Source organism: Limulus polyphemus, unplaced genomic scaffold, assembly GCF_000517525.1.
Source record: "Limulus polyphemus unplaced genomic scaffold, Limulus_polyphemus-2.1.2 Scaffold1124, whole genome shotgun sequence".
Classification (NCBI taxonomy): domain Eukaryota; kingdom Metazoa; phylum Arthropoda; class Merostomata; order Xiphosura; family Limulidae; genus Limulus; species Limulus polyphemus.
In genome coordinates, this window is record NW_013666734.1 from 190,863 (window position 1) to 205,263 (window position 14,401).

The 14,401-nt window shown below is 32.1% G+C and overlaps 1 protein-coding gene across 5 annotated transcripts in view; it reads left to right on the forward strand.

Moving 5' to 3' along the window:
• LOC106462241 (potassium voltage-gated channel subfamily KQT member 1-like) overlaps positions 1-13,754 on the forward strand; it is a 51,793-nt gene extending 38,039 nt beyond the window's left edge. For 4 of the 5 annotated variants that reach the window (XM_022389441.1, XM_022389439.1, XM_022389437.1 and 1 more), the window contains 4 exons: positions 5,062-5,137; positions 11,160-11,254; positions 11,456-11,552; positions 13,343-13,479. In XM_022389441.1, the coding sequence (XP_022245149.1) occupies positions 5,062-5,137; positions 11,160-11,254; positions 11,456-11,552; positions 13,343-13,459 (385 nt within the window). In that variant the 3' untranslated portion in view covers positions 13,460-13,479. Of the gene's footprint in view, positions 1-5,061; positions 5,138-11,159; positions 11,255-11,455; positions 11,553-13,342 lie in introns of all 5 variants that reach the window. The other variant, XM_022389440.1, reaches the window with a different exon arrangement.
• Positions 13,755-14,401: the final 647 nt, after the last annotated feature.

Consider the following 14,401-nt stretch of genomic DNA (forward strand, 5'->3'; position numbering starts at 1 on the left):
AAAAGCAGACAATTTCTGTATTCATAATAGTCAGTTTATGCAACGTTATACAATACATCATTTGATAGATGAAAAACTTGACTTTCTATTGGTTATAGGTAATTTATAATTAAATGTAAGAGAGAACTATTAACAAATCCTGAAAAAGAGGATGTGGGAGGAGGGGTCTGATATTCTTCTTGATAGCTCTGTAGCCAAACAAAATTGAAGGCTATAAAAATTATGGTTTGTCTTAGCAATGACGATTTTATAGTGAGTAATTTATGTTTAATTTCATTGTTTCTGGGGGTGGTGGGTGGACAAAATAGAGATGAGAAGATACCTAGAGAAAATGTGTCACTCTTGGGGAAATTCAGGATTTTTTTAAATATTGCCTTATAAAATTAAGAACTTAAAACTTATATACTATTAAAATATGGATTATTAACTAAGATTTTATGCTATACTAATTGGTATAACATAAACAAAAAGTAGTTTAATAAAATTTTCAATGTAAGACACTAAATCCTTGTGTCATGCGCAGTAAAGGATACCCGGGGCGAGAGGGTTAATGGTTAAGATAAATAATCATTAAAAAAATACAAAAAAGATTCAAAAATATTTCCAGTAGAAACATATCATGTAATATTGTAATAAAATATTGTTAATTAGTTATATAGGGATTAAATCACTAATCTAATGAAATTATAATAGATTATTTAGTCTTATATCTATGAATTAGTAGTTTCATAGCTCTCTCAGAGGTTAGATTGTGCTGCCATAGACTTTGCTGTACATAAACTATAATTATGAATCAGATGTGCTGATGACATCTTTGTTTCATGGTTCAAATGATCAAATAATCTTAAACAATTTCATTCACATTTAAATCTTCAAAACAGTGCCATATAATTCATGCTTGAAATGGAGAAAATAACATTCTGTATTTCCTAGACATTTCACTTCATAAAGATCCAGTTTCATCTGTAGTAAAAACTTTGTTGTGGAGAAAGAACACACATACTGACAGATATATTTTAATTTCTTATCAGTACATCCGTATACTGTGAAATCTGATTTTGAAAACATTGACTTCAAAATCTAACAAAGTTTATAGTGTTGAATACCAAGAAACAGAATTGAAATACTGTTTTCTTATAAAATGGTTACCCAAAAAAAGGTAATCCAGTAAAGAAAATATTACACATTACCAAGGAACATCACACAAAAAAATGGTAGAAATAAATTTATTTTCACTTATAGTCTCAGAGGAAAACTACAAAGAATCATTTCAAAGTTTGACAAATCACATTCAAAAGTGTGTCAAGCTTAAATAACATTAATAGATATCAAGCTTCCTTCACACAACTATGATGAAAGGGATCTTGCATGTTTATGGAATTATTTATGAGGTTGTGAGGGTAATTGTTGTCTTATACAAAAAAATATGGCAAAATAGATACCTTTGACATCTTGGCAAGTGTCCTACATCTTGGCACCATATTTGTTTACCATTATTCTGTATAATGCAATAAGAACAGCCATTAGTATTAGCCGTAGAGAGACTTTGCCAGTAGCAAAAAGGGCATTAAATCTTATATTACATTGGAATAGTCATCATGCAGTAAATTGGAAAATGTACGGCAGTCAAATATATCCAGAAACCTCAAAAGGATATTTTACAATACTGCTGTAGAGTGTGTTGCTATACTGGGCTAAGACATAGGCAGTCAACAAGAAACTGTAGAGGAAGCTGGGTGGGTGCTACATCTTTATCACAAAACCTTGGATGTTTGGCAACAACATCTGCTGAATAAACAACTCTGTGGCAGCATCCCCAGAGTCTTCAGTACCATCACTTAGATACAAGCCAAGTTTGGAGGTTTCTGTGCATGTGGAAATGAAATGATGTGTAATCTCATGAACTAGCTGGCAGCCAGAATATGAACATGAGAGGTGGCCAGTGTATGTGTTCTAAGGTTATTGTAAAAGAAACGGAGATTAGCTTTTATGTCATGGTTAGGCTGATGTAAATGGGGCCAGTGTGGGCTGGTAGTTGCACAAAACTTGAAGCTCATCTGAAGAGACATCTAGATTTAAAAAATGAATGCTATTCATATTTACAAGCTTTGCTTAGTTGTATGCGAGGTTGCAAGTGCTGGAAGGTTATTTTTAGCAAAGTTTTATTCCATATAGGGCACAGACTGGCCCTGTGGTAGAGCTCTGGATTTTGGAGCTGACAAGTTGAGTTTGAATCCATGCAATACCACAAAATATTCCCCACTCTTTAACTCTTTCCATAAAGGCATCCTTTTCTGTGCATGTCATGAGATTTTACGAAGTTATATTCAAAATTTAATTAAAGTACTTTATTTTCATGAAAAACAAATTAACTTGACATTAAAACATAGCTAATAATCAAATTTTTAATACTGTATAAGTTTTAAGTTTTTAATTTTATAAGGCAATATTTAAAAAATCCTGAATTTCCCCTAGAATAAAAATTATGACATTTGCTCTCTACGTGTCCCCTCTGATATAATTTATTTACCATCCCTCTGAGAAGTATGGAATTTAATGTAAATTACTCATTATAATATTGTCATTGCTCAGACAAAGCAATCTTTCAATCTTATTTCATTACAGAGCCATTAGCTAGAAAATCAGACCCCTCTTATCACACCCACCTGTCACATCCTCTCTTTCATAAATTGCAAATATTTCTCTCTGATATTTAATACTATATTATTTATAACCAACAGAAAGCCAAGGTTTTGATCTATCAAATGAAATGATATGTTGTTTTCTCTACAGAGGATTGTCTACTTCGCTTTCAGCTCAAACTTTTTTCCTACAGGAAACATAATGATGAGCTGAGCTAAATGTTTAAGGGCTCTTATTGCATAGTTAGAAAGCCAGAAAAATCATGATAGTTATAGGACATTGTCTGTTTTTTGGATGTTACTATTCTGTATTCTTTGGTGCATTAGTTAATTAAATAAAAAATTATTTATTGCAGTAGCACCATTAGTATAAAAAAATAAGGTTTTCATTGACAGTCAACAGCCAAAAAAAAAGGAAGACCCAGGTAAGTACTTTATTTCTTGTAAAACTTTTTAGGTTAGATTAGGTAAAGAATAATAATAATAATAAAACTTTTTCATGAGGTATGCTCACAATCAACTTGTAGGTAGCCTGTGTGTTACATAATTCGATAGAGTAATGTGAGCTATACAGCGATTTACAACTTGTGTGGTGGGAATATTAGACTCAGTTCAAAGGGCAATAAAATTTAAGTAGAAACAGATGTATACTGTTACAAGTTCAAAGTTATTTAGGATAAACAAATGTAGTTTCATGTTACAATTTAAGTCATTCTAGAAATAAAAAAAGGATAATTTAGATTTATTTCACTTTTGTTTGTTTTTTCTGGTGGTTATGAGGTAAGTCACATTGACCAACCTCATTTAGAGTTAGGGTAAATATCTTTTCTCATTTAAAGATATAAAGTTACACTCAAAAAACATTTGTAATTTATTTAGGAGTTTTTAGAGATTACACAAATGAAATTTGAGAATTTTATGATGAATAAAAGTATTTTTAATCTTAACGTGAAACTCACTTTACACTTCGAGTAGTCGACACTTTGACTCCATATGTTCATGGAGAAAATTTTAGGAAAAATACTCATTAAAAATTCTGATTTTTTTTCTCTGCAAAAGACTTAATGTTTACTGAAATCTTGAGAAATTTTGTAAAGATACACAAAATATATTAGAAGTTTTAGTATGGAAACTATAAAGGTTAATTAGGGGTCATGAACTGGGCTGATTTGGCTGAGCCAGTAGTGAGAAGGATAAGCTGTGGGTGTTTTAAAAGAGTGACAATCAATCCCTTAGTATGAGTAGCAGAAAACTGATGACTGGCAGCCTTCCCTGTGGTCTGTAGCTCAAAATTAGCTTTGCCATAAATATAAAATACAAATTATGTAGTACATGCTCAGTTATCAAGATGATAAGATTAAAATACTTTACTAATATTAGATCATCATTATCAAACATTTCTCTTACCAGTTTTATTGTGATATAGCAAAACTGTGAAACTCTTCCAGACCTCACCTTTAGTAGATGTTGGAGTGCACTAGTACTTTTGCTAATATTTAATTGTGACTGGTTTATATTTTTTTACAAATAATGTGTTAAATCAAAATGACTAATGATCTCATTGGCCCCTTGGTGTGCATGGAGGGAATCTTTTCAGCTTTTAAAATCCAGGTTTTCTTAACAGTGAAATCTGTTTTACAAATACCAAATTTTACTCATTACAAGTTATAAAATGTATGAAAAATATTTTATAGTACTTATGTGTAAAAATAATTAACAAAGAGAAATCCTGAAATTTCTTTTTAAAATTATGATAATGAACACAAGCCTAAAAACAATAATTATTATTAACAGTACTCATTTTTAACGTTTGATTACTTTCAAAACTACTGAAATCAATTGGAAACCTATTGATTAAATATTTGGCTTATATTCATATATATTGTGTGTATATAGAGCAGGTTTTTATCACAATGGAATGTGCCCTCCACATGTCCCCTGGTAGATACCACACATCCAGTAGAGTGACTCTCTATTTATGGAACCAATGAACTCCATAAATGACAGTGAGTGTCCTCTACTGCTGCAGTGTTAGTTTTAACATGTTCACTGCCATGTGCTCCACCTGTGGGTGTGGGTCACAACCAACTTTTACTTATGGACCACATGACACACTGGTGGGTCACAGACAGTTGTGTTTGAAAGCCAAATTTATCTTGTGTAATATGAGTTTGGGACACTGTGACTGCTCCTTGGCACTTCTTGAATGTTTAATTTGATTTACTCTTAATTTATTAATAATACTGGTGTAGTGAATATGTTTAGCACATTTGTTACCTACCTGTAAATACACAAAACACAAGAGCTAGAAAACTTTTCCAGGACTTGCATTTATATGCCTATAGAAGTAATGTATCCAAATATCATTGAAATCTGACAATGTTTTGGATGCCTCACCATGTATGTTGTTTTATTCTAGTCTCACAGAAGCCCATAAGAATGCAATAAGAGCCATTAGGAAGATAAAATACTTTGTAGCAAGAAGAAAGTTTCAGGTAAATATCTGTTTTTTTTCAACTAAATTCTTTATATCCCATGTTTAGTTTCATGGTACATTGATAAAACCACATGTTAGATAGAAGTAGAAAATCATAGACGTGAATCGTGTAGTTTGAAAATGATCTCATTAAAAGAAAAAAGATAATTAGTCTAGGGTATATTTTACTTATAAATTTCCTTGTTTTGTTTTATATACATTGATCAAAACTTTGAATATAATGGAGTAATTTATTGGCATTGTCATAGTTTGAACATTTTTTTGTTTCTTTTTTATATAGATTAAAAACATTCTGGTTAGTTGTATAAGTTTTAAAGTTATAAACACATAAAAAATAGGTGTGTACTTTAGTGTAAAGAAAAACATTTAAAAAAAAAGAATGTATATTTTATTACATACAAGCTGAGAGACCCATCTTTTGTCCAGGTTATGAACTTTAAATAAATGTGTGGGTGGATGCTATGATAATTAACACAAAAATCCTAACTTTCACACAATTTATGTATAACATAACATATTATTACAGTGTTCATTATTACCTCATCAATACAAGTAGAACTTTGACATTAAGGGCACCCTTCCAAGTATGTCCAAATGCCCTTTTTTAGCAAGGCCCTTAGTATAAAAAATAAGCCATGCAAAGCTGGAATCCATATTGACGGTGCTAAATTTCTGAATATTAAGGTCTCCCATTTTGTTTGGTGCATGCAAGACACAGGTGTTCGTGAGTTGCACGTTGCCAAGGGGTGGACTAGTTGTGCCCTTTTTTCTTTATTATTGGTCACAAAGGTTCAAAGTACTTCTCTTCAGAATTTGAACTGCTAAACATTTCACATTTATTTTCAATGGCTGAAGTAGAAATCCACTGAAAATAAAGCAACAAATCACTGCTTGTGTCATTAGACTATTTACAATACACCGTAATATAATACTCTCAAGAGCAACAAAGCACGTGCACAGAAATGAGCTGACTTGACCTCTGCTCCGAGAATGTGATGTGAAAGGTATCAGCTTATGTATCGTGTCCCTCAGTGTTTACAACGAGAATTCCTCAGAGTAATAAGATTGCTCTTTGAATTTGTGAAAACATTTATTACAGTACATGGTTTGGAGCCGATCCATTAAACATTGCAAGTGTTTGAATATTGGTCATCCTTCTGGGATGTTTGGAATTTAGCAGTGTACTGTATAGGCATACAAAGATAACTGCCTTCTTTATCGAGTGCCCATTTAGAGAATGAGACTAAAGACACTGCCCTTAATCCAGAATATTGAAGTGCCTGTTATTGCAAGCTTTATTTTGGTTACAAATAGTAGAAAAAAGAAAGAGACTGAAAAGGTCTGCTCTTAATGGTGGGGTGCCTGTTGTTTCAAGGTTCCTGATAATTGAGGTTCTTCTATATGTATATACTTAAAACATGGTATACACTGTTCGATGGTCAGGGTGACTTTACAGGAAAAGGTAGCAGCCTATGTAGTGGCAGTAGGGGTGCTTTCTGTTTCCCATTTTCAACACCCAGCTCTTAATATTTTTCCACAGTGTATTATGTGATTAATTAATAGATGGTTATTGGCTGCAGAAGTGTCTTACTGGATGAAGTTGAAAGGTCACGGGTCAAAGTAGGAAGTTGGTATAACTCATAAAATGGCCCTTCATTCAGCTTGCTATATGGTGTCTGTTGGAGTAGAAACTTCAGTTTAGTTTATGTATTATTGCAATAGTGTTGGCTATTTTTTCATTGCATTCCTTTATAGAGAGTGTTAGTGCACTATCCGAGATATACAAGACATTTGTGTGCCCTACCCTCACAGTATGCATGTTAGATAAAAAAATTTTGGTGTAAGGACATGGCACCATCTATGAATGTAGTTGACATTAACTTATATCAAAGATAATAAATGCTCAATAACAGCAATAATGGGGATAGGGGGGGGGGTTCTGAACCCCCCATTAACATGCCCCTTATTCCAAACTATCATTCCACAAAGTTTGTTTGAGATTGGCCCAGCGACCTAGGAGTAGTTAGATAACAGACAGATTTTTGTGCTTTAGATATATAGAACATACTTAAAGCACAAGTCTCCACAAATAAGGTGCAACAATATATAGAAAACAAGCATGACATAATCTCATTGGCCAAAATGAATTACAGATCAAAAAGTTTTAAAACTTGCTGAAAATAAAAAGTTATTTCAGTTATTCAGCAACTGAATATCAATCTTCCAACAACACATACTATTGACAAGCATGAGGTGCATGTACAGGTATGCTCATTGTGTAACATAATAAATTTCAGTGTCAGGTGTGAGAGGATTTTTACATTCAGTTACATTTACTAATTTCAAAGTTTGAATTTCCAAAGGATTATTAATTTTGAAAGAATTTTTCCACACAAAAAGTGGTCCAGAAATGCTACTTATAACCAAATGAGACCAATAGAAATGTGGATGTGCTACGGAATAGTTTACCACAAAGATCAGTGGGTACTAGTTAGGGAGTTTCTCAAAGTTTGATAACCAGACTGTTGGACAAGATACTGGGTCACTCTCCACAAAAAAAAGGACAAGACCTTGTTCTTGATGGTTAGCAAAGATACCACTAACATATTATTCTCTTCACAGTTTTGTATGGACTTTCATGATATTTCCTGGATTGTGTGGAGATGGCGTGTAGAATACTGTGCTGACTCCACAGTTAGTGATCGTGATAGATTTTGAGAAAGATCTATGGTAGTTTTGAGGGAATTAGTTTTAATGGATGTATGGACATTTACATCACCAGGATTGGAGCACTGACTGTTGTTCATTATAAGGATGATATCTTTGCTCCAATTGTTATGCCTTTTATTGGTTCACTCATGCAGGTTTCCTTCTAACAGGTGATGATCATGACCTCAAGGAGCACAGGTAGTTAACCTGCCTGTAGCAGGAGACCATGCAATTGCCAAAATAAAGTATCAAAAGAAATACATTAGTAAATATCAGTTAAGTTGAAACTGACTACATATAAAATGGAACTTTCTGATCAATAATAATAATAAAAATTCTAAGATGAAAAGAATATCTTTAATGTTTTTTTCTAAACAATGTCTTCCAAATAAAATTTTTGAAGTCTCACAACGTAAGAAAAACCAAATCAAATTATGCTTCATTTGTAACTTTTCAGACTACATGTTGTGGGAACAAAGGGCTGTTATAATAAAACCAGTGAAAGATAAGGAAAATTTTATGATAAACAAGACATGGATAACTATATTCTCAAATGATGATAGTTTTGTAGTAAATATAAACCTATGCTTTGAGTTAAGCAGAAAAAATCTATAGGTACGTTGTTTACAAGTAAGACTCCTGAGAGCTCTGCAGAAAGGAAACTTTGAACATTTTTTTATTGTTTTTTTTCTTTGTTATAAAATGACAAAATAGTAATTCTAAAATATTTTGGGTAGAATATGTTGAAATAGAATTTAAAATATTACTTTCACTTACATTTTGAAATACTGATGCTCACTGGTCATAATAGAGTAAGTTTTGAGTAGAACATGTTTTGTATTGCTACACCTTCTTAAGGAGAGATTAAATGTGGATTTAATCACAACAGACAATCTGTAATTTATTTTTTCTTGTGTATACTAACACAGAAATGGAACATCCCTCAGCACGACAGATATGTCAATAATAAAATATACACCAACATATTAAAATGAAGCCTAATTCAACAGATATAAATCTGTTCTTTAATAGTCAGGCATGACTCAATACATAAGCATACAGCCAAAACACAAGCAGTAGCTGGGTAATGTAACAGTGTTTAAACAACAACATGCCTCAGTGTGATGGGAGAACATAAGAAATGCAGAATTAATTAAAAATAATTTGTGAAATGAATCTTATTGTACAGGTGGTACTCAAATTATTTGAAAATGTCTGTTTTCTTTTTATTATATATAGATGACCTGAATGTACATAATGTATAGCTATCGTAACACAACATTTAGCTTAATTCACAAAGACAAATTTAAAGAAACATTCAACTTTCATTTCTGCACATCTCTGGAGTCTTCCCTGTATACAACATATTTATTTATTTATTTTTTTCCTGCCCATCCCGAAATATAGTAGTGATATTTATTTGCTAAGAAACTGCCATCCCTTGAAAGTATAATGATTAATGTATTGTTTTTCATATGGTTTTATTACTACAGCCCTTTGTTAGCACTCTTTTTATGTGTGAACAGAACAATTACTAATGGAGTTCAGCTTTGACAGTAGTGGTAGAGCCAATGGACAGAGTAAACATAAACCATCTATGTCAATATAGTGTAAATAAAGTGTTTTGAACAGTAATTTGTGGTTTCTTCAGATATTGACCTGTTGGAGTTCCTGTAGGCGTGAACAAAGGAATCAAATGAGAATACTTAGGAATAAATTACAGATCAAGTTTTTTACCACATTTTTCATGATGTGTAGTTGGAAGTAGTGATTACTGTTATCAGCAAAGTAAAATATTGAAACAAATATGTTAATGAATATCAATTGAGTTAAACTGACTGGATATATAAAATGAAACCTTCTAATCAACAATAATAAAAAAAGTTAAATTGTAAAGCAGAAGGAAGTATTTTTAATATTGTTTTGAAAAACAGCTGTACAATTTTGGAAATTCCACAACCTAAACAATTGTAGAAAGACTAAATCAAATAATAGGCTAGAACTAAATACATAGTTTGTACTAAGTTTCAGGTTATTTGATTAAGTTTTTCTACCGTGAGACGGAAAAATTTGGGAAGTATCGGTGACATCTCTCAGGTCCAGAAGTACTTAATCAAAATCTTATTGAATAAAAAATATACTTTTTTTAAAGCCTCTCTTTATTTTTCCAAAAAATTTATTTTTTACGATTATAGGTCCTGTGTATCCATTCTTTTTTTTTTTTTTTGGCCACTTCTACATACCATTTCAAAACTAATTTTGTTCTATTTCTTTTTTTCAAAGAGATTTCATTAATTTTTTCAGATCCTACTGGGCCTTACTTTCCATACTAGGTCTTGCATTATTTTCTTTAATATCTTTAATTTGTTATTTTCAGACTTGTCTTTAACCCTAAAATGCCAGCATGGTTAGTTTAGAATACTGGTTTAACTTGTACGGGATCATTGTGATTTCTCGTGTTCTAGGGTCAATATTCCTCATATATGTTATCCGATGTACTAATATGTTCATAAATTATATTTGCTTAGTTTTTTAACTTTCATTTTTTCTTTATAAGGATAGTGTTTTCTCCTATACTCAGTTTAGTTTAACACTCTGATGGTCTTGATTCACTTCAGTATCTCCTGACAAGATTAATACAAACAGTTACTATTACTTTTTTTATATGGTTGTTTAGGGCGTCATTTTTCTTATTGTGTAAATGAACCCTTAAATGTTTTCCACCTTAGAAAATACTAGACTTTATTTATCTTGAAGCAAGCAGTGCTCAAATTGTACTACTTAAAAAGTTTAAACAAAACTGATACTCTTACATATACAAATACACTGTGAATTTAATGACATCAATAATCATTGACTAATTAAATTAAAATTAAGATTTAAAAATAACTTTCCTTTAAAAAAACATTAAGAGCAAACTAAAAAAACACACCTGCTAATGATTGATGGAGATATTTGTACAGAGAGAAACAACTGACTTTAGCTTTATGCACGTGTTAATTGAGCCAAAGTTCACCAGTCAAGTCTCGGAAATTTCTCCTGTGGCATGATTCTACTAGCAAGGGAGGTGAAATTGATATCTATTTTAACAATGGGAACTGTGTTCCTCTCCATACCTTCTCAATTTGAACATTCGTAGCAAGTCCAAAACATTTTTAGTGTAGAATTTTAGAGAACAGTGTAATTTTTTGCTTATAGCAAACCAGAAAAACCTTTAATCTAGAAACTGTTGTGTAATATTTTGTTGGTAAAAAACTGGAAACACCTTTAGTCTATTAGTAGAAATAGAACAGTATAATATTTTATTATAGCAAGCGAGAAAGCCCTACGATGTACGAGATGTAATAGAACAGTATTCTCAAGGCCATCTAAACATGATGGTCAGGATCAAAGAACTTCAGCGAAGGTGAGATGATTTTGATTAATTTTCTAGATATATTGTAATTAACTGAAAAAAATCTAATGAACTACAGTGGATCTACTAACACCAGCATGATTTTCCTAAATTAGGTAGCTTGATGTTTTATGGGTCTAACACTAGGAATTATACAAGATCTGATACATAGGTAGTGTTTCTTTTCTTAAGCCAGGAAATATTTCTCCACAGGTTGGACCAAACACTTGGTAAACCTGGGTCTTACTTGGGAGAGAGAGGGATGAAACCAATGACTATTGGTGCACGACTCCACCGCATGGAGCAGCAGGTAAGTGGAGCAGAATGATTTTTAAGCAGCTGTTACATGCATAGTGAAGCATCACCATTATACCTAGTTTTTTTCAATTGTTTTATTGCATTTCACAACCACGTCATACTTATTTAAAACCATGATTGTAGAATTAGCACAAATGATAATAAAAGAAAATCAAGTTGATTTCAAAAGACCTAGAAACTCTAGCACTTTCAAGTTGGTGACTGTTCTTCTTCAGGAGCCCAGAAAATATGCTTTTGTAATTTACTCCCAAAAAATCTAATAAACTTGTTTAACCTGGTGTTAATGACACATTGTGTTAAACGTAGCAATATCAGTAATCATGATGCCAATGGTATGATAGAGTTTAAATTCAGCTAAATGTGGTGGTATTACTTTCATGATGTGAATGTATTTTAACTATGTATCTTGACTTTTCTTGTCTTAATGTAGACCTGCTTGAGTTTATTCTTCAAATGTCAGGTTTAATGTTGCAAGCCTACTTCAAATAACTGTGTTAACACTTTCAACACGGGCTCGGTCAATTTGACCGATCACATGACTTTTTTCTACCCGTTTAAAGTCTTTATAGATTTAATACTTATATCTCTCAATATAGTGGGTATATCTTCACAAAATTTGGCAGTCTTTCAGGGTGACTTTATAGGAAGAGGTAGTGGTGATAGGGGTGCTTTCTGTTACCCGCTTTCAACATACAGCTCTTAATGTCCTTCCACAGTGTTTCACGTGATTAATTAATAGGCTATCATTGGCCGCAGAAGTGACTTACAGGATGAAGTTGTAAGATCACAGGTCAAAGTAGGAAGTTGGTATAACTCAAGAAATGGATCTTCATATCAGCATTATTGTGACTGTTGTAGTATATACTTCATTTGTGTTTATGTATTATTCCAATAGTGTCGGCCATTTTTTTTCATTGCATTCCTCCCTAGAGTGTTAGTGCACTCTCCAAGAGATACATAAGACGTTTGTGTGTCTTCTCTTCACAGTAGGTATGTTGTGTGTACAGAAAATTTAATTTTTTTTGGTTTGATGTAAGAATGTAGGCCATCTATGAATGTAGTTAACATTAACTAACATCAGTAATGGGGGATGGAAGGGGTTGTAACTCCCACCCTATTAACATGCCCCTTGTTTCAAACTGTCATCCCACAAGATTTGTTTGAGATTGGCCCAGCAACCCAGGGGTAGTTAGGTAATGGACAAATAGGCAGACAAATTTTTTATGCTTTATACATATAGATAATGAATGTTGATTGACATCAAATAGAAATATATAAAATCTTCTTCAGTTAATTTTGCAAATACTAAGGTCATAAAGTAAATATTTTTATTTCAGTTGTTATAATCACAATTATACAAGTTTTGCTTTACTTGACCATCATAATATTAATGTCATGATGAAAGTGTAATTCAATAAAAAACCACTTTCACAAGATAGGTGTCAGGTTATCTACCTGTCCCGTGCTGGAGCTGAAAAGTAAAATATAACAGTTAATATAAGAGTGTATGATGATGTGTTGGCAGCTGCATGGTTAGTCTTTTGGCATGCTATTTATATAGGTTGTATGGTGATGTTAATATGGTGCACTTGAAAGCATGTGGAGGGCATAGGTTACTTTTTTTCTGATTCTTTCTCATTGTTCTTGCCCATAATAGCTCAGTTAAATTATTTCTAATACAGTTTGAGGCATAATTTACTCAGTACTTAAAATTAGTAGTAACACCCTGATGTCATTGTTGAAACCTATTTTGATTAATACCTTTTATTTTTCATCTTTTAGCTGGCAGCTCTAGACAAGAAAACTGATAGCATCATGTACATGTTGACCACACTTGTGAAGAGGACAAACACCAGTGAGCCTACTAGGCCAAACACTTTAGACAGCATGCAGCAATAGAAGTACCTCAAACTGTAGGCTTTTTATTTCCATGTTATCATGTATTTTCTAAGAGAAGTTTGTGATATTTGCACTTGCCACAGCTTTTTGTATCATTTGATTCATTCCATAAATTTCCACATCATGTATTGCTGTTGTGAAAAGTCTTAAGGGTGAACTTTGACATTTATGTGGCAATACTCCCAAACACATTTCATGCTGCTAAATTGAAGTATTCTTTATAACATTCTGATGCCAAAGATACATTTTCAAGGTTTTCAGTACAAAAATATTGTGTCAAAATCGTACACAGAATCAACACGAAATGAAAGTTACCATCTAATATTGGCAATTAGAGATTTTATTTTAATTATAGTTAAAGGTTACCAACAAGCTCTGGAGTCAATTGATGAAATGTTTTTTAAACCCAAACATGTTAAGGCCAGAAGATGTCATCAAAATATAAGAAAATAAATTATGTTCTCTTAATAGAATCCTTAGGTAACAAATTAGAACTTTCATCTACAAATATAAACACAATTTCATGTGTTTTTCATTGTAATTGAACTGTAAATGGGCTTAAAAAGCTTGATGGCATATTTTGTTAAAAGTGGGCACCCATCAGAGGATGGGGATTAGGCTGATGGATTATGCTTTTTTTTTATTCTTCCTGGTTGGCTTTAGAAACGTTACTTCACATTAATTTTCTATAAAATGTGTTTGTTCAGAATAAATTAAAAAAAAACAGCCAGATGTATTATCTTCTTAAATTTTTGAGAATTCTGAAATACTTTTTAGAGAGAGTACTGATTTTTCTCAACATGCTGACATTAAGTGTACATATTTTATATCAACATGTAACTCCAATCTCAAGTGATATCATCAAAATTTTGTGAATATTCCGGTTTTATTCCTAAGACCTGGATTAAAAGAGTACATCAGTATATTTTCAATTATATAGTT